At 43.8% G+C, this 25,005-nt stretch overlaps 1 protein-coding gene across 2 annotated transcripts in view; it reads right to left on the reverse strand.

Annotated features, from left to right (window-relative positions):
* The window catches only part of LOC120929118 (phosphatidylinositol 3,4,5-trisphosphate 3-phosphatase TPTE2-like), a 120,174-nt gene that overhangs the window by 46,262 nt on the left and 48,907 nt on the right, over positions 1 to 25,005 (reverse strand). For both annotated transcript variants that reach the window (XM_040340346.1, XM_040340347.1), the window contains exons 3-6: positions 21,219 to 21,293; positions 18,665 to 18,712; positions 11,057 to 11,218; positions 6,896 to 7,015 (exon numbers count right to left, since the gene is read on the reverse strand). In XM_040340346.1, coding sequence (XP_040196280.1) covers positions 6,896 to 7,015; positions 11,057 to 11,218; positions 18,665 to 18,712; positions 21,219 to 21,293 — 405 coding nt within the window. The remainder of the gene's footprint in view (positions 1 to 6,895; positions 7,016 to 11,056; positions 11,219 to 18,664; positions 18,713 to 21,218; positions 21,294 to 25,005) is intronic.

The following is a 25,005-nucleotide window of genomic DNA, read 5'->3' on the forward strand; positions in this document are numbered from 1 at the left end:
CCCTCTTTTTCAGTTTTTCTATTCCCCTCACCCCCCCCCCCTCTTATCCCTAATATACCTTTTTTTCTCTTTTTTTTTCTTTTTTCTTTTTCCCCCCTTTCCTTCTTTCCCTCAGTCCCTCTCCATTATATACTCCCTTTTACCACACTTTTCCTTTTTCGTTTATTTGTTTGAGAGTACCCTTCCTCTCTTCTTTCCTCTACTCAAACCCCTTTCCCTTTCCCTCCTTCCTCTCCCTATCTTTCCTTCTGTCCCCCTACCCTTTCTCCCTCTGCACAATCCTTCCCATATCTCAGGCACTGCATGTTTGATCCCAACTCACATCCATCACCTGCAAGCACAGTTAACCCTCCTTTGACATATACCTCTATCAATAGGTCTTTTCTAGGATTTTCCTTCTGTGAACCCCCAATTGTTGGTCGCTCTAGGACTTTGCTGGGAGACCCGGATGCTGTGCCCATAGGTAGGCGACATGATCCTCAATCCCCTTGCTTACTATGTTTTGGCCTACAGAGATGGTCCACCCGACAAATCTCCACTGGCCACAGTTATAATTATATGTGTTTCTTGTTAATGATCTTTTTTCTCTGTACTCCATCTTGTAGACCGTCTCCTGACGAAGCGATTAATAAATCGCGAAACTAGTCGAGACCCGAGACTGTTTGTCTCATGGCGCTTCTGGTTCACCTGTACCCCCTCCTCATCTCTGAAGGCATTGCACATCTGGTGACCTAATCGCTGTATATGTACTGTATTTTAAATGTATTGTCTGTTCTTTTTAAATATATATTTTTTATGTATATTTTGTGAATAAATCTTTTTAAAAATTACTCTTTTGTATCACTCTGGTTGAGTATAAACACTTTACCCCGTACCGGTATAGTCCTCCCCGCCCACTCATTGTCTGTCGGCTTTCAGGGTTTCTGGGGAGTCCCTGAACCCGTCAACTTTATATTCGATACTAGGATGATGGTACACCCCTAACCCCTTTGTACTTTTTTCTTAACCTGAGAAGTTCAAATCTTATCAACATTTTTGTCTGCAGAAAATCCGACAGCAATTGACCGATGGAGCCTACAAACGGTCAGATTTTCAGCCAACAGTCTGTCAACACACAATTCCCATCTGAAAATCCGATCGCCTGTACGAGGCTTCAGATTACAGAATAAGGTCAAAGGTTGTTTCTTTTACCTTAGTGCAGTCCTCCTTCACTTGCCTCATCCTTCCATTTTACTTTTAAATGTTTTTATTTTTTCTGAGAAATCCTCACTTCCTGTTCTTCTGTCTGTAACTCCACACAGTAATGCAAGGCTTTCTCCCTGGTGTGGAGAAAGCCTCTTGAGGTGGGAGGGGGCGAGCAGGAGAGTCAGGACACTCTCTACTTTGCAGATAGAGAAAGGAGCTGTGTGTTAGTGAGCGTCCTGACACTCCTACTCGCCCCCTCAAGAGGCTTTCTCCACACCAGGGAGAAAGCCTTGCATTACTGTGTGGAGTTACAGACAGAAGAACAGGAAGTGAGGATTTCTCAGAAGAAATAAGGACATTTAAAAGCAAAATGGAAGGATGAGGTAAGTGAAGGAGGACTGCACTAAGGTAAAGGAAGCTATTTAGGGAAAACATTTTTGACCTTTACAACACCTTTAAGTGGTCAGCTCTTTTTGAAGGCTTGGGCATTCAAGTGCGAAGTCTATTCTGAGCATTCCAGAGAATCAGTAACTTGACTGAACTTGAAACTCTTAAAAAAGTATGATAGAACCGATCATGCAATTACCAAACTAATGCCCTGTACACACGATCGGAATTTCTGATGGGATAAAATCCGATGGAATTTTTCGTCGGAATTCCGTTCAAGCTGTCTTGCATACACACTGTCAGACTAAATTCCGACCGTCCAAAACGCGGTGACGTAAAACAATACGACGAGCCGAGAAAAATTTAATTCAATGCTTCCGAGCATGCGTCGACTTGATTCTGAGCATGCATGTTTTTCCCTCCGTCGGAGTTCCACACAGACGATCGTAATTTCCGATAGGATTTTTTTCCATCGGAAAAAAATAAAACATGTTCTATTTCTAAACTCCGATGGGGCCCACACACGATCGGAATTTCCGATGAAAAAACTCTGTCTGACTTTTTTCATCGGAAATTCCAATCATGTGTACAAGGCATTAGGGGTGTATTTGTAAAAATAAATCATAGCTATTCAACCAGTGAAACTGCTGGTACATTTTCTCTATGTGAATAGGGCAAAATCCAATGCCCCCCTTTTATTTTTCTACACTAGGGATGAGCTGGAAACACAGCTGGGTTTTCTTCTCAAAGATTTCAGCCAATCATATCAAAAGTTTGGATGCAAACTGTTTAATTCATACCCCTCCACAGTGATCTCTGCCAGGGATAAGCTTGTTCAAATGCGCTATTTATTACTATATTATACCCCACAATGTTTATTTTATATGCGCAAGATGAACTCGTCTTATTGGTTATTTAGTTTGGTCATTACAAGCTGTTCATACATTTTAATAACAGTCAACTGAACACTTTAATGTGTATTAACTGACCTACAGTATATGCAATCTAAACTTGTCTATTGGGTGAAAACAACTGTCAATTCAGTGACAACACATTTCATTTGGGTTATTGCTCTATGCCTGTAAATTAATGCATTTTTCATCAATGTTAACCTGCAAAGCTTTTTAAAAAAAAAAGAAAGAGGAACTCGTCTCTATGCCATAAATTTGCTAAAAAGAATGGTGACTTTCTGCATATGGCGTGGTACTGCGATAGAGTTATGCCGCGTACACACGGTAGTTTTTTGTCTTGTAAAAAAAACGTCGTTTTTTATCATAAAAAAAAAACAAAGTTTTTTAAACTTCATTTTAAAAAACGACGTTGCCCACACACCGTTGTTTTTTCAAAATGCTCTAGCAAAGCGCGGTTACGTACACCACGTACGACGGCACTCTGTTCCATTCAAGCTCCCGTCTCATAACTTGCTTCTGAGCATGCGCGGGTTTAAAACGTTGTTTTAGCCCACACACGATCATTTTTTATAACACAAAAAACGACATTTTGAAAAACGACATAAAAAAGCATGTTCGAATTTTTTTTTGGTCGTTTTTTTTAAGACAAAAAACGATGTGAAGCCCACACACGCTCATTTTAAATGACGTTTTTTAAAAAACGTTGTTTTATTTCATCACAAAAAACGACCGTGTGTACGCGGCATTAGACCGTTTTGGTCAAGTATTACAGCCTTTATAGTTGACACCAAATATCTGCAACCCTAGATGGTGTTTATTAGGCGTGTATGAGGACCTAGACATCTCTGCCACGTCCAAACAGTTCTTGAGGCTCATCTTATATTACACTAGGAAATGAATAGCCCTCCACTGGCTTTCCTCTGAACCTCTGCATATAAGCGAGTGCAAAAAAAGAATTAAGCAAACCTTGCCTCTGTACAAGCTGACATTTGAGGCTAGAGGGCGCCCAGGGAAATCTTATAACATTTGTGGACCCTGGCTAGATACATAGGATACGGTGGACTCTCTTCTTTTCTCGATAGTGGATGCTACACCTTATTTGTGTATTGCCATGATGGCCAAATCTAATGCCGCGTACACACCATCACTTTTTGTGATGTAAAAAAACGAAATCTTTAAAAACGTCATTTAACCACTTAAGCCCCGGACCTTTAGGCAGCTAAATGCCCAGGCCAGGTTTTGCGATTCGGCACTGCGTCGCTTTAACAGACAATTGCACGGTCGTGCGACGTGGCTCCCAAACAAAATTGGCGTCCTTTTTTCCCCACAAATAGAGCTTTCTTTTGGTGGTATTTGATCACCTCTGCGGTTTTTATTTTTTGCGCTATAAACAAAAATAAAGTGACAATTTTTAAAAAAATGCAATATTTTTTACTTTTTGTTATAATAAATATCCCCCAAAAACATATATAATTTTTTTTCCCTCAGTTTAGGCCGATACGTATTCTTCGACCTATTTTTTGTAAAAAAAATTGCAATAAGCGTATATCGATTGGTTTGCGCAAAATTTATAGCGTTTACAAAATAGGAGATAGTTTTATTGCATTTTTATAAAAAAAAAATTTTTACTACTAATGGCGGCGATCAGCGATTTTTTTCGTGACTGCGACATTATGGCGGACACTTCGGACAATTTTGACACATTTTTGGGACCATTGTCATTTTCACAGCAAAAAATGCATTTAAATTGCATTGTTTATTGTGAAAATGACAGTTGCAGTTTGGGAGTTAACCACAGGGGGCGCTGTAGGAGTTAGGGTTCACCTAGTGTGTGTTTACAACTGTAGGGGGGTGTGGCTGTAGGACTGACGTCATCGATCGAGTCTCCCTTATATAAGGGATCACTCGATCGATGCAGCGCCATAGTGAAGCACGGGGAAGCCGTGTTTACGTACGGCTCTCCCCGTTCTTCAGCTCCGGGGAGCGATCGCGACGGAGCGGCTATAAACGAATAGCCGGGCCGTCGTCCCGGATCGCTCCCTGAGGGAATCCGACCGCCGCATGTAGCGGGGGGGTCCCGATCGGACCCCCCACCCGCTAGAAGGCAAGGACGTACATGTACGCCCATTTGCCTGTACGTGCCATTCTGTGGACGTACATATACATGCGGCGGTCGGGAAGTGGTTAAAATGACAGTGTGTGGGGAAAACGTTGTTTTATGTCTTCTAAAAAACAACAAAAAAAAAAATTCAAACATGCTTCAATTTTTTGTGTCGTTTTTCAAAACGTTGTTTTTGGTGTCATTTAAAATGATAGTGTGTGGGCAAAACAAAGTTTAAAACAACGTTTTTAAACCTGCGCATGCTCAGAAGCAAGTTATGAAGCGAGCTTGAATGGAACAGAGTGCCGTCGTACGTGGTGTACGTAACCGCGCTTTGCTAGAGCATTTTGAAAAAACGATGGTGTGTATGCTCCGTCATTTTTTAAAATGAAGTTTCAAAAACGTAGTTTTTTTACATCACATAAAATGTCGTTTTTTTCTATCACAAAAAACGACCGTCTGTACGTGGCATAATATTTGGTCACTGCATGGTTTAATAAGAGCAGACAGGTTCTGATTGATGTTTTTTTTTCTGGTACAGGTCCTCCAATTTCATATGCCTAAGGCCTCGTACACACGGCCGAGGAACTCGACGTGCCAAACACATCGAGTTCCTCGGCCAGTTCAGCCCTGAAGCCGCCGAGGAGCTCGGCGGGGCGAGAGCTCCCATAGAACAACGAGGAAATAGAGAACATGTTCTCTATTTCCTCGTCGAGCTCCTCGTCGGCTTCCTCGGCCGAAAGTGTACACACGACCAGTTTCCTCGGCAGAATTCAGCCAGAAACTCGGTCGGAAGCTGAATTCTGCCGAGGAAACTGGTCGTGTGTACGGGGCCTCAGAACGTGGGTGAGCACAACAATTACCCTTTTTTTTCTAGAGGTCGAGCTACTGTATTATTTCCAGTTTGGTTGCGTGTTAACTGGCATTATGCTATCTGTTCCTTGCCAAGCTTCTGAAGGTATTCACTGTAGATGCATTTGATCCATGTACTTTATTATACTCAGGGGTCAAGTACTGGGGAAAAAAGTGTGGGAACTCCCTCCCAAGATCCACTTCCCAACCAAAAAAAAAAAAAAGATACACTCGTATGCATAATTACTAAACCGCATGTTTTTTTATTTTGTTTTTTTTTTTTCGATCCACTGCACCTTAGTAATCGTTTGTTTTTAAATCCCGACTCGGTTTGCGAGCGTTGTCTCGCAAGACGAGCAGGATTAAAGTCAATGAGGTGTGCAGTACTACATTTGGCCAGAGGTGCAGGGGTGCCAGTGACACGCAGAGACACTCTGACACACTCGGAGCCACTTGGAGACACGAAGGCCTCGTACACACAACCGTTTTCCTCGACAGAATCCATCAAGAAACTTGGTGGCAGAGCCTTTTTGCCGAGGAAAATGGTCGTGTGTATGTTTTTAGTTGAGAAAACTGACGTGGAACTCGACGGGAAAAAAAGAGAACAAGTCTCAATTTCCTCGTCGCGTTCCTCGTCGGGCTGGTTTACGACGAGAAACACGTTCGTGTGTATGCTTAGAAACCCGCGTATGCTCAGAATAAAGTATGAGACGGGAGCACACCTTCGGTAAAAGTAGCGTTCGTAATTGAGATAGCACATTCGTCACGCTGTAACAGACTGAAAAGCGCAAATCGTCTTTTACCAAACTTTTACTTAACACGTGGTAACATGAGATTAGCAAAAGCAGCCCCAAGGGTTGTGCCAGTGGAATCGAACTTCCCCTTTATAGTGCCGTCGTACGTGTTGTACGTCACCACGTTTGAGAACGACAAGATTTTGTCTTGTCAGTGTGTACGCAAAGAAAGCTTGACAAGATTCTCGACAAGCCTGACAAGGAACTTGTCGAGGAAAACGATGTTTCATTAACGACGAGTTCCTCGGTCGTGTGTACAAGGCCTCAGAAATACTTCATCCCGAGTGTCTCTGACTGTCTCCAAGCGGCCTCAAACGGTCTCCGAGTGTTTACGAGTGTCTCCTAACCCCCCCCCCCCCACCTCTTGCCACATGTGGTTCTGCATACAATAGCAGTCACTGTGGAACAAATTACCTGAGTTTTCATTGACTCCTATTGGAAAACTCGCTTTGATATACGGGTGCTTTGGATTACAAGCATTCTTCTGGAACGAATTGTGCTCGTAATCCGAGGTACTACTGTATAAGCATTATGAACAAAACACACAAAAGTAAGCCCTAGACTGAAAAGGTAAAGGACCAGCCACCATATTAACACGTGATACCTTAAAAAAAGTCCTGCCCACCAAGTATTATTAATAACTATCTGGAATGACTATGTCATACCTTGGAATATTGGTGGCTCCACTGAAATCTGTGAATGCGTAGACCACGGTAACAATCAGCGTGATAACAACAATAGCAGCATCACATATATACAACTTCGAACTAAAGTATTTCCGAAATCTGAAAGAGAAACATTGAAAACAGCAAAATGTTATGTTCAATTCATTTACAGAAATAAGATTCCCAAGTGAGATGAACAAAAGAGAAGTGGACAACAGACGTGCTGACATTCCACACAATACAAGACACGTCCTGATATGTGAGCATGGAGGAAATATGAGAAATGGAAAAGTTACTGTATCTGGGGCTCATCCTTTAAATAATTCAACAACCTTCTGTCTGCTCCCTGACAATAAATGAGGTTATCTCTAATTTCTATCTTTAAATACATGACTTATACTGGGAAAAAGTAGTACATTTATATGCAGAGTGAAACATAGTTTATATATGTGTGTACAGAAGTATATATATCTATATAGATATATATATATTTTATAATATATTTTTTATGCACACATAGCTATGAACATACTGTTCATCTATTAAAGCGGAGTTCCGGCCACAATTTCACTTTTTAAATATAAATACCCCTGTAATACACAAGCTTAATGTAAAGTTAGTCTGTAAACTAAGGTCCGTTTTGTTAGGTTGTTACAGCATTTAGACACTTTATAAAATAGAAATTGACTGGGGCCATCTTAAGTGTGGGCATCATGAAGCCAGGCTGTATGACTTCCTGGATTTCAGCCTTGCAGATCTCGCACATGCTCAGTGCTACACAAGCAGTGTCAGATCAGGTTTCAGCACCTGTGCTGTCCAAGTCACATGATTCTTTGAGACTGGGGAATGCACAGACTCCTGGAAAGTTACACCCACTACATTCCCAGGAGTCTGTGCGGTGTAGGTTAGGAAGCATTAAGCACCTAGGTTCAGGAAGTGGGAAGATTAACTATTCTGCCTAGCAACAACACTTTGAAGGCATCTAAAAAAAAAAAAAATTCGTAAAGGACTAATGACATTTTTTTAAAACTACTGATGTAATGTTATATTTATGGGTGGAACTCCACTTTAACATGCATGTCTTTTTGCATTATTGGCATCAGCTAGATGCTAGTACACTAGAGTTGTCACCTGCTCCCTATTAGCAGGACCATCTCCAGTGGTCATTAAAGTGAATCTATGCTAAAGAAAAATGTTATAAATGAAATGAAGAATAAAGTGGATAGCACAACTTGTCAGCACATCGCTCTAGTTGTGTTATGTGAGAGCATCACCCTCCTGATTTTGGCATTGCCACTATTTACAGAAACATACCCCATCTCCCATCCACAGTTATTGGCAGATTTCTAATGCCTCGTCCCCCCTAGCAGTTTTCCCGACGGGAAAACTGTCAGGCCCCGTACACACGTCCGAGGAACTCGACGTGCCAAACACATCGAGTTCCTCGTCGAGTTCAGTGTGGAAGCCGCCGAGATCTCGGCGGGCCGACTTTCCTCATTGAACAACGAGGAAATAGAGAACATGTTCTCTTTTCGGCCCGACGAGTTCCTCGTCGGCTTCCTCGCTGAAAAGTGTACACACGACCGAGTTTCTCGGCAGAATCCAGCTCCGACCGAGTTTCTGGCTGAATTCTGCGGAGAAACTTGGTCGTGTGTACGGGGCCTCATGTTTTCATTCTGTCTGGAAAACCGTCCGTGTGTCTGCTCCCTAGCAGTTTTCCCGACAGAAAATCTGTGGGGAAAAAATTAGAACATGTTCTATTTCCCGTTGCGAATCCTTGTGTTTTTTCCCCCGCAGTTTTCCTATGGGGAAACGCGGCTGTGGAGCATACACACGGCTGGTTTTCCCGACCACAGACAGTTTTCCTGTCGGGAAAACCGGCCGTGTGTACACGGGGAAAAGTGACCGAGCCGATTCTCGGTTTTTCCCTCGGGTTTCACGGCGGTCTTTTGACCACCGAGAAACCCGATCGTGTGTATAAGGCAGGGGCAGACAACATCGACCCTCCAGCTGTGGTGAAACTACAAGTTCCATGAGAAATTGCAAGACTCTGACAATCACAGTCATGACTCCAAGGCCCCATACTCACGAGCAAACATGTCTGCTGAAACTGGCCCGCAGGCCAGTTTCAGCAGACATGTTTGGTCGTGTGTGGGCGCGAGCGGGCCGAATTCCAGCAAACATTTGCCCGCCGGGCCTTTTCCCAGCAGACAAATATTCCTGGACTTGTTTTAAAACAGCCCGCTGGAATTCAGCCCGCTCGGACATGTACGGTCGTCAGTACAGACCTACCGTACATGTCCAGGCGCCCGCCGTCCCTCGCATGCGTCGAATGACTTCGACGCATGCGTGGAAGCATTTTAAAGGCGGGCCGCCCACGTCGCCGCGTCATTGTCGCGGCGACACCGCGTCATCGACGCGGCGACACCGCGGACACGCCCCGCGTATTGTTTACGCGCGGACTTCTGTACGATGGTGTGTACAACCATCGTACAGAAGCCCTCTGGCAGACATGTATGGTGAAAACGGTCCGACGGACCGCTTTCACCATACATGTTTGTCCGTGTGTACCCGGCCCTAGAGGCAGAGGAATGATGGGATTTGTAGTTTCACCACAGCTGGAGAGTCGCATGTAGTCGCACACCTGTTGGTCTTTCCTGTTGGTCTGTCCACCCACGCTTTTGTATTAGTTAGATTATCCAATTGCATGAATTATTAGAGGACAGTGACAGGTGTGTAGTGGTGCCCTCAGAGTGATAAGCCCCTCACATCTCTGGTAAGCCCGTTTTTCCAAAACAGCTATTTACCACTGTCAGGTAGGCAGACCCTGGGGCCCCAAGGCCTCATATTTACATGTGTCGGTATGGCAGCACCTGTCCCCTTTGTCTAGCACTGAGCATTATCTCCAGTCCCCCAGCGTATGATATCTTTGCAAGAACAACTGTGCTGCCACCTTGTTCAGAAGCATCTGACAGGTGAAATGTGTACTGTAGTTCAGCGTCACCTATGTATTACTACATACTGTAGTTCCATGAGTCTATGAAGGCCTGACAGAAAGCAATCAGGAAACCACAGCCTGGCAGGAGAGAGGCTGGGGTCCAATGGTTGAGAACCACTGAATAAAACTGCTAACGTTTACTTAGCCATCTCTGAGGCCCCGTACACACGACCGAGTTTCTCGGCAGAATTCAGCCAGAAACTCCATCAGAGCTGGATTCTGCCGAGAAACTCGGTCGTGTGTACACTTTTCAGCGAGGAAGCCGACGGGCCAAATAGAGAACATGTTCTCTATTTCCTCGTTGTTCAATGAGGAAAGTTGGCCCGCCGAGATCCTCGGCGGCTTCAACACAGAACTCGACGAGGAACTCAATGTGTTTGGCACGTCGAGTTCCACGGACGTGTGTACGGGGCCTGAGCCTTCTTGGAAGAGTTGTTTCTTGTTGGTGGCTTCTTCCAACTTGGTCCTTGTTGAGGGGAAGATCAGATGCAGGGTTCTGCAATCTGAGCTTTGCAGCCTTGAATATCCACTGCTTGAGATCCAACTCAATAGCAATAAGTAGGTAAAGTCCATATTGATAGATGAACTTCAAAGATGAAGCTGTGTGTACCCACGATAATCAAATGGCTTGAATAGATGCCAGTAGTTCTCCAAAGTTCTAACGTAAAAGCTGGGACATCCCACCCAAGTGCTGCTGCATACAGGGCTGCTGTTAGAAATCATGGGGCCCCGTAAAGCCTACCTGACAGGGCCCCCCAAAATATATCAAGACAATATGTGCCGTGGGGGCAGGACAGTGACAGGGGGCACAGAGGGGGGGATCAGAAGAAGGCAGAACAGGGAGGGGGATCGGTGCCAGGAAATAGTTCTGTAATTGCCCCTCCATCTGATCACAATGATTACCTCTGCTGCCTGGGCCCCCTACAGGAGGGCTGGTGGTCCCCCCTATCAGCGGCCCTGGCTGCATATACTACACTTGATCTTATTCAGAGGATGGAGAATCGATGAAATTTACTTACAAATACTGCTTTAGTTTACACTAAACTGTAACAGACAATCGGTCCTTTGCTTTCTTGATGTAGTGTACTCTACCTTGCAATAGTGTTTGCTCTGCTTTAGTGAGAATAGACATGCAATGCCTTGATGCCAGGCCTGTCACTTACCCTTCCACAAAGATGTGCAGCAGAACATCTATGAGAAAGAAGATGGAAATGCTTAAGGAAATTCCTGATATGATTTTTGATGTCTGAACACTTTTATCCATCACTGATAGATCCACGATGAGGAACACAAAATCCACCACGATGAGCAGAACCCCAAAGACTCTGAAACATAAATAAAAATACAGTCATAATAATCTCGCTTTTATTTTCAAACCTGCACAGGACAAATAACAGTTGGATGGTTTCTGGATGAATGGTTTCTCAGTTTACCAGGGTTGCTTTTATAAAAGAGTAAAGACTGTTCACTACACAAAGTGAAAGCGCATGGAGCTTAGTAAATAGGGGACGTTTTATTTTTATCAACCATCCAATCAGGTGCAAGCAAAAATAAAAAAAATGTTGTTTGTTTTATAATTTCCTTACTTACTAAGTTAAGAAAACATTCACTCTACTACTTTAGTAAACCAACCCCAGAGAACAATCCTCTAATGCCGCATACTCACGATCAGAAATTCCGACAAGAAAACCGTGGATTTCTTTCCGACTGAATTCTGGCTCAAACTTGTGTTGCATACACACGGTCAACACAAATGTTGTCTGAAATTCCAACAGTCAAGAACGCGGTGACGTACAACACTACAACAAGCCGAGAAAAATGAAGTTCCGAGCATGCGTCAAATTGATTCAGAGCATGCTTCGTTGTTTGTGTATCGGAATTGCATACAGACGATCGGCATTTCCGACAAGAACTTTTCCCGTCAGGAAATTTTTGCTTTGGGAAATTCCGACAGAAAAAGAAAGATGGGGCCTACACACGCTCGGAATTTCCGACCAAAAGCTCACATCGAACTATTCATGCCGGAAATTCCGACCGTGTGTGTGGGCAGCATAAGGCTTGCCTTAGACAAACAGATGTCTCCAAAAAGTGCAGTGTTTAAAGCGGAGTTCCACCCAAAAGTGAAAGCTCCGCTTATCTGCCTCCTCCCCACCTCTGGTGCCACATTTGGTACCTTTCGGGGTGGGGGGGGAGCGGGTACCTGTTTTTGCTGCTGCGCAGTAGGGAACCGGCTGTGAAGCCAAAAGACTTTCCTGACGGTTTCCCTTACCACAATATGGCGGTGGCAGCACCCTGGATTCCAGGACAGGTGAGTGAGTGGGTGAATGAGGAACTTATATAGCGCAGCACATGCAAACTGAATCGCCTCTGGGCGCTTAGTATCCATTCCCTATTGTATTTTTGCCTTCAGAATAGATGGGTTTTGAGTTCATTCCTGAAGGCCTGGTGATTCACTTCCAATCGGATGCTGGTTGGTAGTGCGTTCCACAGTCTAGGTCCTTAGACTGCAAATCTACGTTCTCCTTTGGACTTAAATCTGGCCTTGGGTATCTGGAGTAGTTTTTGGTTAGTGGAACGGAGAACGTGATGGGTGTTGTGGCATTTTAATTTTTCGCATAAATATTGGGGGGCACTTCCTTGAACACACTTATGTGTCAGACAAAGTGCCTTAAACATAATTCTGTCTTTTACTGGCAACCAGTGAAGGGATCTCAGGGAAGGCGAGATTGATCCCCAGGGTTTTTTGCCAGTCACAAGTCGAGCCGCCGTATTTTGAACGACTTGTAGACGAGCGATTTGGTACTTTGGGAGTCCGATGTAAAGGGCGTTTCCATAGTCGAGTCTGGAGTTGATTATTGGTCCCACCACGACTGCAGTGTCTGCTTTCGGGATGAAGGGAATGAGTCTACGTAGTAGACGTAGCAGATGGTGGGATCCGCTGACTACTGAACTTTTTTGTGCATCCATTGTCATGTTATGCCGCGTACAGACGGTCGTTTTTTGTGATGAAAAAAAACGACGTTTTAAAAAACGTCATTTAAAATGATCGTGTGTGGGAAAAACGTCGTTTTATGTCTTCAAAAAAACGACCAAATTTTTTTCGAACATGCTCGAATTTTTTGTGTCGTTTTTCAAAATGTCGTTTTTGTTTCACAGAAATTGACCGTGTGTAGCAAAAAACGACGTTTAAAACGACAATTTTAAACCCGCGCATGCCCAGAAGCTAGTTATGAAGTGAGCGTCAATGGAAAAAAGTGGTGAAACGTAACCTCGCTTTGCTAGAGCATTGTGAAAAAACGATGGTGTGTAGGCAACATCGTTTTTGAAAATGATGTTTCAAAAACGTTGTTTTATTTCATGATTTAAAACGTCGTTTTTTTTCATCACAAAAAACGACCGTCTGTATGCGGCATTAGAGTCAAAAGTGACTCCAAGACTTTTGACTTTGGTGCTGGGGGTGATGGTTTGTCCCAGAATGGGCGGGGGTGCCCATGTTGTTGCGGGAAGTCTCTTTCGGTTGGCGTTCTGTTCTGTTTTTGAGCCATTGAGTTTAAGGTAACTCTTCGTCATCCAATTTTCTATCAAAGTAAGGTATTTCTCTAGTCCGAGATAATGATCCTTTTTGTTGCTGATGCGAAAATAGAGTTGGGTGTCATCCCCGTAGGAGTGGTAGAGTAACTTCTGGTTACTGATGATTTCAAAAAGAGGGCGGAGATAGATATTGAATAGTACGGGCGACAAGGGGGATCCCTGAGGGACTCCGCATGACACCGTGCAAAATGTACATGCACTTTTACTGGATGAATTGCCTGTAGAAGAACACGTTTTTAATGCTTGTAAAACAATATTGATGTAGCTAATGGACCCGGACAGTTCAGCAATACATTTTCTGGAACACATGGGAGTGCCGTATTCACTTGTCTTTATTTCTCTTGAAGTTAAATAATGTTATATGTGAAATCAAGTGAAAGATCACTGGGCAACAACAATAAGAAATCACTTTCTTTGAAATGTTGTTCTCAAGCACTGCGGATGCAAGTCTACATCTGGTCTTGTTTTGTCAACTGAAATGTTTCCCACACTGGGGCAGTGTTGTCTGGTGCAGCCTGAACAGGATGAGCAAAATTAACTTCTTGGAATTTGTCTGATCTGAACTCACTGTCCTCAAAGTCTGCTGTAATTATTTAACATGTAAGCAGTCATTTTTATTAATTTTACATCAGCCAGACATAAATGTGTACATTTCTATTCTGGTGCAGTTATAGTGTTATCTTTAGCTATTTTTTTTCTGTTCAATATAGTTGTAATATAATTTCATCAAGGTCACATTCAGATAATAAAGAAATTGTAAATCTAGAATTAAACTGAAAGGGCCAAATCCACGAAGCAGTTACGCTGGCGTATCTATTGATACGCCGCGTAACTGCTAGGTTGCTCCGGCGTATCTTTGTTTTGTATCCACAAAACAAGATACGCCTGAAGCTGGGCTAGATCCGACTGGCGTACGTCTTAGTACGCTGTCGGATCTAAGGTGCATATTTATGCTGGCCGCCAGGTGGTGCTTCCGTCGATTTCCGCGTTGAGTATGCAAATTAGCTAGATACACCAATCCACAAACCTACGTCCGGCCGGCGCATTTTTTTTATGTCGTTTCCGTAAGGCTTTTTTCGGTGTAACGTTACCCCTGCTATATGAGGCGTAGCCAATGTTAAGTATGGATGTCGGCCAGTGTCGAATTTTCCGTTGTTTGCATAAAATGTTCGCGAATAGGGCTTTGCGTAGAATGACGTTCACGTCGAAAGCATTGGCTTGTTGCGGGTTAATTTGGAGCATGCGCACTGGGATACCCCCACGGATGGCGCATGCGCCGTTCAGAAAAAGCGTCATTTACGTTGGGTCAAGACGTATTATCATAAAACACGCCAACAACTTAGCCATTTAAATTGCACGCCCTTACGCCGACACATTTACACTACGCTGCCGTAACTTACGGCGCAAATTCTTTGTGGATATGGGAAATACGCTGTAAGTTACGGCGGCGTAGTGTATCTGAGATACGCTACGCCGGACGTAATAAAGCGCCTCGCTACGTGGATCTGGCCCAAAATATTTAGCTTTTTTTATTTTTATTTAATGTGTTATGGGAAAAATAAACATACCGTATATGATGCATTTTTTTGTTGTTGTTTTTTTTAGTCCTCCCTGTAGATTTGTTATGTTTACACTTCTTTTAACAGGGTGACAATCACATTAGCTGTGCCGTGACACCACACAGTTGTGTTGTGACCCAATGGATAGTCAATTTTGACCCAATGAATTGTGTTGTGACCTATGAAGTCTTAAGCTGGCCTTTGACAGATCAAAATTAATTCGGCTCAGCAGGGACCGGAAAAATGTAGATCTGTGTATGGCCGTCCCTGTTTGACACTCAATTGTGAGATCAACATATGTTGATTAGCAGTTGTGGCTGGTGCTGTAGGATTTTGGGGGGGGCGCAGGCGGGCCCCTCCAGGTCCGCACTGACTCTACGGGTGGAGCCCTTCAGCAATCATGGCTCCCCTGGTGCCCAGTGCTGCGGCTTCTGTGTTGACCCGTCTCAGCCTCCTGTCCTGATTGGCCGGGGGGAGAAGCCTGAAGCCAATTCGCTGGTATCTCAGGGTGGGAGGATAACATAAAATAGGCCAATTGGGCCCTCAGGCTGTGGTCACGTGCTTGTGAGGGGGGGGGGGTGGACCTAGTAGGAACCTGTTGATCCGGTGCCACGGACAGTGCACGGCCACACAGATGGTGCGGGTTGTGGGGGTTGAACAGAAAAGTTGGAAAACTTATGTCAATCAGCGGCTTCAGTTCCGCTGTCAGAATACAATGTTCCAGTGGTGGGATTTCTCCATTTGTGGATGGAGGAATCTGTTAATTGTATTTATTATTCCTTTCATTATTCTTTTAATTGTCTAACATTTTCATTATTCAGAGATTCTGATTTATCCAAATTTCTGAATCACAATAGTAATAAATTTCAACAAATCAAACAAATAATTAACCGATGGTGTGTAGGCGCGACGGACCATCAGTCAGCTTCATCGGTTAACCGATGACAGCGGTCCGTCGGACCGTTCTCATCGGATGGACTGATCGTGTGTACAAGGCCTTACTGTGAAGAAACCTTTCCATATTTGGAGATGAAATCTCTTTTCCTCTAGACGTAAATAGTGCCCCTTGTCTTTTGTGTTGACCATAAAGTGAATAACTCAACACCAAGTTCACTATATGGACCCCTTATATATTTGTACATGTTGATCATATACCCCCCTTATTCTCCTCTTCTCCAGAGAGAATAAATTCAGTTCCTCTAATCTTTCCTCATAGCTGAGCTCCTCCATGCCTCTTATCAGTTTGGTTGCCCTTCTCTGCACTTTCTCCAGTTCCCCGATATCCTTTTTGAGAACTGGAGCCCAAAACTGAACTGCATATTCCAGATGAGGTCTTACTAATGATTTGTACAGGGGCAAAATGATATCTCTGTCTCTGGAGTCCATACCTCTCTTAATACAAGAAAGGACTTTGCTCGCTTTGGAAACCGCAGCTTGGCATTGCATGCCATTATTGAGCTTATGATCAACTAAAACCCCCAGATCCTTCTCCACTACAGATCCCCCCAGTTGTACTCCCCCTAGTATGTATGATGCATGCATATTCTTAGCCCCTAAGTGCATAACTTTACATTTATCACATTTTACATTTGTTAAAACAGCAAGGGCAGAATATTTAATAGATGGAAAGTTGAAAAAATGATGGAAGGTCCGCTTTAAGGACAGAATAAAATGTGGTGTGTCATATTTTTCTGTGTTTTGGTAAAACGGTAAGCTGACTCAAAATAAACACATCGTGTGACAGTCATGACCAATGCTTATCACAAGTGCACATCTTCCTTTGACAATATATTATTTTAAACCTTTTTTTTTATTATTTGTTTTTATGTCTTGGATGTTGTTCTATAGCTGAAGCCATTGGCAGGAGCCAATTTATGTTATGGAGCCTGCAGGCATACAACACTTGTCTCCCCAAGCCAGTTTCTTCTAGCCTACTAGTCATCACCAAGAAATATGTCTGTATAAGCACTACTGGTTTACCCTTCTGCTGCAAGTGACTCTGCAGCTACCAAGGAAAAGTCCTAAAGAGCTTAACAGCACAATGTTATAAACTGATATTTCACAATATTATTTTACTGGATGGTAGGTATGGTTGGTGTCCGAAAAATGAGACAGATACTTGGGGTCTATTTATAAAGACTTTGGGGCAGATCCACAAAGATCTGCCCCGGCGCAGCGTATCTGAGATAAGCTACGCCGCCGTAACTTCCTTCAGTTTGCTTCGAATCCATAAAGAATTTGCGTCGTAAGTTACAGCGGCGTAGTCTATCTCTCGCGGCGTAATGGCGCGTAATTCAAATCGGCGAGTAGGGGGCGTGTTTCATTTAAATGAAGCGTGTCCCCGCGCCGAACGAACTGCGCATGCGCCGTCCCTAAAATTTCCCACCGTGCATTGCGCTAAATGACGTCGCCAGGACGTCATTGTTTTGACTTGGACGTCAATTACGTCCATCCCGATTCACAGACGACTTACGCAAACGAAATAAAAAATTTAAAATTATACGCGGGAACGACGGCCATACTTAACATTGAGTACGCCACCAAATAGCAGCTTTAACTATACGCCGAAAAAAGCCGACTAGAGACGACGTAAGAGAATGCGACGGCCGCTCGTACGTTCGTGGATCGTCGGAAATAGCTCATTTGCATACCCGACGCGGAAAACGACGCGAACTCCACCCAGCGGACGCCGAAGTATTGCGTCTACGATCCGAAGGCATACGAAGCCGTACGCCTGTCGGATCAAACCCAGACGCCGTCGTATCTTGGTTTGAGGATTCAAACTAAAGATACGACGCAGGAAATTTGAAAGTACGCCGGCGTATCAGTAGATACTCTCACTGTGGATCTGGCCCACGGGGTCTATTTATAAAGACTTTGTTGAGCGAACATCACAGACATTTACACAGTTGTCATAAAAAGCCCCCTAATTTTAATAAAATGTTTACTTCCTATGATCATCAGCGCCATCTAGTGTCCACAATGCAATATTTTACCCTAATCAAGAACATACCACTAGATGGAGCTAATGATCATAGGAAGTAAACACATTACACAAATTATGGGGATTATTTGTGATGGCTGTGGGGATACTTGAGACATTAGCACAGTTATTTTTATATATATATATATATATATATATATATATATATATATATATATATATATAGACCCCTTGGTTTCCCCATGGTAACAAAAATCTGAACAGCTGCTGCAAAGTATGCAAACAGCTGCCATTAGAGATTGAGCTTAATTTCTCTGCTTTAAATGAAGAAGGAAAAGGGGGTCTCCACTACTGTCTAGGACCCTGGAATGGAGGTCTCACACACGCCTGGCAGGGCTATGACAGGTTGTGAGCTATTGTTGTTACCAACTGACCATTTGCTTCTATGCAGAGTACACATGGACCTTGAGTATTCTCCATAGGAGTATATGGATAACAAACAGGCAGGGACAATGGTAACCCCTGTCATAGCCTTGCCAGAAATGTGCAGGAGGCCATTTCACCAAGTTCAATGAAAACTCTAGGGTTGATCAAGCCCCACTCCAAAAAAAAAAACAAAAACAACAACAAATTGCATGCAGTTACTCTTTATCTAGTTATAATCATATATTTCTTACCTAAATCCAAATGACATTACAAATGGAGCAATAATTTTCCTCAGGTTGCTGGAAAATAAAAAAGAAACGTAATTTTTAATATAATTTTTTTGCTGTTATTTTTTTTACACAATTAATTTTATGGGTAGTCCAGAATTGATCAGAAGCACTTCAGAAAACCAAGACACAAAGGGAAAATGTATTTTTAGCTGTATAACATAATCACATCATGCTTTTTACCTAATCTCAAGGGACGTTATACTGCCTGGGTAACATGTAGCAAAGCAAAATATTTTTTTTTAGATTCCATTGGCAGGGAGCAGCAATTTTAATAATACTTAAAAAACAACATAAAAATTCAAATCTCTTATGTTAGTATGTCTGGGGGATGACAATAACCTGTGAAGTGGTGCATTTGTGTGATGCATACAACCTACTACAGCAAAATTGACATTTACAAAAAAAAATCATTTAAATGGACAGCTCCCAGCTGCTTACCTCTGGTATAGATGTTAATGGGGACCCCACAAGAAAAATGGCATGGGGTTCCCCTAAAAATACATACTGACACCTTGATGAGGGTCTGGTATGGATTTTAAAAGGTGAACCCAACAAAAGAAAAATACAAAAGCGTGAGGTCCAAATTAGGCTCGTTTATGAGAATGCAGGCTGGCAGGCCAAGAAAAGGGGGAGACTAGCATGCCCCCCTTCCCACCTCCTAAACCATATAAGGCCACTGGAAAAGCACATTGGGCCAGATCCTCAAAAGAGATACGCAGGCGGATCTGCTGTTCCGCCGTCGTATCCCTGTTTCTATCTTTGGAACTGATCCACAGAATCAGTTTCCAAGAGATAGACAGAAGATCCGACATGTGTAAGGGACTTACACTGCCGGATCTTAGGATGCAGTACCGCATCCGCCGCTGGGGGCATTTCGAGTAGAAATGCCGCGTCGGGTATGCAAATTAGCACTTACGGAGATCCACGAAGCTTTTCAGCTTCGTTTTTTCTCCGTAAGTATTAGTTTGCAATCGTAAAATTAGGGCTGCTTTTACAAAGTGTAAAGTTAGTACACCATGTAAAAGCAGACCCTTCTTTCCAGCGACGCTGTCTTTTTTTTTTTTTTTCGCCGCAACTCGTTTTTTTTCCCGACGCAACTTTTTTGACCCGGCGCGATTCACAAAGCTCGGCGTAACGTAATTTTGCGCTATGCACGTCGGGAAAATGACGTCACGAGCATGCGCAGTACGTCCGGCGCGGGAGCGCGCCTAATTTAAATGGGACTTGCCCCATTTGAATTGGGAACGCCTTACGCCAGCCGGATTTAAGTTACACAGCCGAAAATTTCTAGGTAAGTGCTTTGTGGATCGGGCACTTAGGTAGAAATTTTCAGCCAGTGTAACTTAAATGGGAATATTGAGGTTACGGCGGCTGGCTGTGGATCTGGCCCATTGTCCCCATGTTGATTAGAAAAGGCTTTGGACCAGGGATTATCGGAATCTGTGCTACAAAGCCATATTTGGTCAGTGATGCCCTCGCTGTACCTGCTTCTTTTGTTTACATGGCAAGGAACTTCTGGCCAGCAAATGTATGGGATTGGATGATGTCATTTGTTGCTAAGGACACGGGCAGTGCCAGCATTTGCTGTTTCCTTAACAACCATTGACTGGAAGCTGTATATAGCAGTGGTAGAAAAATGCTACTATACTGTATACGACTATATTTATCAAACGCTGACTATAATGCCGCGTACAGACGGTCGTTTTTTGTGATGAAAAAAAACAACGTTTTTGAAAACATTTAAAATGATCGTGTGTGGGGGAAAACGTTGTTTTATGTCTTCTGAAAAACGACAAAAAAAATTTGAACATGCTCGAATTTTTTGTGTCGTTTTTCAAAACGTCGTTTTTTGTTTCACAGAAATTGACCGTGTGTAGCAAAAAACGACGTTGAAAACAACGTTTTTAAACACGCTCATGCCCAGAAGCTAGTTATGAAGCGAGCTTCAATGGAAAAAAGTGGTGAAACGTAACCTCACTTTGCTAGAGCATTGTGAAAAAACGATGGTGTGTAGGCAACGTCGTTTTTGAAAATGATGTTTCAAAAACTTCGTTTTATTTCATGATTTAAAACGTCGTTTTTTTTCATCACAAAAAACGACCGTCTGTACGCGGCATTAGTCTGATGAGTTCTTGGACCAGGAATTATTGTATCCATTGTGTTAGACATTGGAAGACTTATGTAAAAATATCCCACTGCCATTCAGTGGCCAACTTCCAAAGTCCTATAACTAGTTACTTGGTAGACAATCCCATGTAAACCAAAAGCCCCAGAATGTGTTCAGCTGAAATATAAAAAAAAATATCTCTAGCAGTATTAATTATTAGTTATAAGCTGTGCAGTAGGAAAGTTTTTGAATTATTTTTGCAGTTTGTGTGTTTTTACTGTTTCAGTGTCTATTATGCATCTGTTCTGAATTAAGCTCTGTTCTCTGAATAAATAAATAATGGGTATCCACCAGTTTATGCCCACTCAGTGCTGCCATCTACTGCAAGGCGTCTTGCACAACACTTACTTGGTCCATGTTGCTGGCTCCTCTGCATCATTCTTCCCATCATCAATTTGAACCTTTACTTCAGACTTAGCAAACCTGTTTAATAAAGAACAAAAATAGTTATCAGCCCTTACTGGACTCAGAAACCTGTTCCATTCCAACTCACCTAGTGAACAAACCTAAACCTCATCATGGACCTCACTACCTCTAGGATGCATTAAGGTGAGAAAATCAACACCCCCCCCCCCCCCCCACCGAGTGACACATTGCTAAGTGCAAGAAAAATCCCAAATTGGTCACAATTGACATGGAGGAGGCAACTGTGTACAATACATTCTTCTTCTCAGTTTATACGAATGAAAAGGAGGGGTATAATAAACAAGGCAGTAATAGTAATTACAATATATGTGCCTGTAGCTGACAGGTACTAGTATTCATAAAAGACTAGAAAAAACTTAATGTGAATAAATCACCAGAGTTTGCTGGTCTACCCCTGAGGCCCCGTACACACGGTCGGACAAAACCGATGAGAATGGTCTGACGGACCGTTTTCATCGGTTCACCGCTGAAGTGGCATGATGTGCGTACACACCATCGTTCCAAAAACCGATCGGGTCAGAACTCGATGACGTCAAACACAGACGTGCTGAATAAAACGAATTTCAATGCAGGTTTTACGATTTTGGACCGAAGGAAAACAGACCGATGGGCTATACACACCGTCGGTTTGGACCAATGAAACTGAACCTTGGTCCATTCTCATCGGTTTTGTCCGACCGTGTGTACGGGGCCTGAGAATTCTCAAAGAACTTAGCCATGTTATAAGCAGGTCATTATTCCTAATTTTAGAGGACAGCTTGTTGAATGGAAAGTTACCAGCTGATTGGTAAGAAGCAAATGTGATACCAATTTTCAAAAAGGGGCGAGAATGCATGAAAGGTAGAAAAAGTCATCCTTTAGAACCACTGTAGGCTTAATATGCTGACATACACGATGGGCCAGATCCACAGACAGAGTACGCCTGCGTATCTACTGATACGCCGGCGTACTTTCAAATTACCCGCGTCGTATCTTTAGTTTGAATCCTCAAACCAAAATACGACAGCATCTGGGTTAGATCGACAGGATCTAAGATGCAATACTTCGGCGTCCGCTGGGTGGCGTTCACGTCGTTTTCCGCGTCGGGTATGCAAATTAGCTATTTCCGACGATCCACGAACATACGCGCGGCCGTCGCATTCTCTTACGTCATCTCTAGTCAGCTTTTTCCGGCGTATATTTAAAGCTGCTATTTTGCGGCGTATAGTTAGACTTGCCATGTTAAGTATGGCCGTCGTTCCCGCGTCGAAATTCGTTTTTTTTTTTTTGCGTAAGTCGTCCCTGAATCGGGATGGACGTAATTCACATCTAAGTTAAAAAAAATTACGTTGTTGCGACGTCATTTAGCGCAATGCACGGCGGGAAATTTAGAAACGAAGCATGCGCAGTTCATTCGGTGCGGGGACGCGCTTCATTTAAATGAAACACGCCCCCTAATCGCCGATTTGAATTCCGCCGCCAGAAATACACTACGCCGCCGTAACTTACGGCGCAAAATCTTTGAGGATTCAAAAGAATGCCAGGTAAGGTACGACTGCGTAGCGTATCTCTGCGCCGATCTATTTCTATGTGGATCTGGCCCGATATTACCAAAGGAATTGGGATGCCTGCCTTTACACGCACATGAGCTGTCTATGTCTATGGGAATGTTTGACCATTCTTTCAGAAGTGCGTTTGTGAGGTCAGGCACTGATGTTGGACAAGAAGACCTGGCTTTGTCTCCATTCGAATTCATCCCAAATGTGTTCTATCGGGTTGAGTTAAGAACTCTGTGCAGGCCAGTCAAGTTTCTCCACCTCAAACTCACTCATCCATCTCTCTATGAACCTTGCTTGGCCCCTTAGTTCCAGTGAAGGAAACTCTTAAAGCGGAGTTCCACCCAAAAGTGAAACTTCCGCTTAATCCACTCCTCGCCCCCTTACATGCCACATTTGGCATGTAATTTTTTTTTTGGGGGGGGGGGAGTGTGGGCTTTAGGAGGACTGGGACTTCCTGTCCCACTTCCTCCTTCCGCCGAAGGGCTGCAAAGGCGAATACTCTAATCGCCTTTTGGCAGCCCCTCCCTGTAGGCGATCGCCTGGGACACGTGACAGGTCCCAGGCGATCGCCTGTCCAATCAAATGGCGCAGCGCTGCTCGCGCATGCGCATTGGGTGCCCGACCGTGAAGCCGAAAGCTGTCACGGCCGGGTGCCCACAGTTGCAGTGGAGGCGCCGGCGGTGAAGGGGGGGACCGGAAAGAAGCTCCCAGCGGCATGTCGCTGGACCGGGGAACAGGTAAGTGTCTGTTTATTAAAAGCCAGCAGCTACACTTTTTGTAGCTGCTGACTTTTAATAAACATAAAAAAAAGCCTGGAACACCCCTTTAAGGCATCAGCATACCAAGACATTTGGGACAATTTCATGCTCCCAACTTTGTGGGAACCGTTTGGCCCCTTTCTGTTCCAACATGACTTCGCACCAGTGCACAAAGCAAGGTTTATAAAGACACAGATGAGTAAGTTTGGGATGAAGGAACGTGACTGGCCTGACCTCAACCATTTGGGATGAATTAGAGTGGAGACTGTGAGCCAGGCCTTCTTGTCCAACATCAGTGCCTGACCTCACAAATGTGCTTCTGGAAGAATGGTCAAACATTCCCATAGACACTCCTAAACATTGTGGACAGCCTTCCTAGAAGAGTTGAAGCTGTTATAGCGGCAAAGGGTGGGCCAACTCAATACTGAACCCTACGGACTTAGACTGGGATGTCATTAAAGTGCAAGTGCGTGCAATGGCCGGCGTCCCAATACTTTTGGTAATACAGGGCTAGATTCAGATAGGTGAGCGGATCTTTAGATCTGCGTAACCTATATGATTTACATTACGCCGCCGCAAGTTTTTCAGGCAAGTGCTTTATTCGCAAAGCACTTGCCTGTAAAGTTGCGGCGGCGTATCGTAAATCCACCGTCGGAATTCAAATTCGGCAGGTAGGGGGCGTGTATCATTTAAATGAAGTGCGCCCCGCGCCGACCGAACTGCGCATGCGCCGTCCCAAAAAAATCCCAGAGTGCATTGCTCTAAAGACGTCGTAAGGACGTCATTGGTATCGATGGGAACGTAAATTACGTCCATCCGTATTCGCGAACGACTTACGCAAACAATGTAAAATTTCAAAACTCGGCGCGGGAACGACGGCCATACTTAACATTAGCTATGCCTCATATAGCAGGGGTAACTATACGCCGGAAAAAGCCGAACGCAAACGACGTAAAAATAAAGCGCCGGGCGGTCCTCTCGTAATAATACGGAAGCGCCACCTAGCGGCCGGCCTGGAATTGCAGCCTAAGATCCGACGGTGTAAGTCACTTACACCTGTCGGATCTTAGGGATATCTATGCGTAACCTGATTCTATGAATCAGGCGCATAGATACGACGGCTGGACTCAGAGATACGACGGCGTATCAGGATATACGCCGTCGTATCTTCTTTCTGAATCCGGGCCATAGTGTATACTATTTGAGACCTTTGACAATAATAAGCAAAACACCTTCAAATAATGGGGCACTATTCCTCCCACTGACACCAACAATGGGACACTATTACTGCCACTGGTACCAATGATGGGGCACTACTACACCCCCTTATACCAATGATGGGGCATTGTTTAATCCCATTAATGCCAGTACATTTTCTTCTCCAACTAGCCACAGTTCTCCTCCCCCCCACTA

Source organism: Rana temporaria, chromosome 2 (genome assembly GCF_905171775.1).
Source record: "Rana temporaria chromosome 2, aRanTem1.1, whole genome shotgun sequence".
In the NCBI taxonomy this organism is placed as follows: domain Eukaryota; kingdom Metazoa; phylum Chordata; class Amphibia; order Anura; family Ranidae; genus Rana; species Rana temporaria.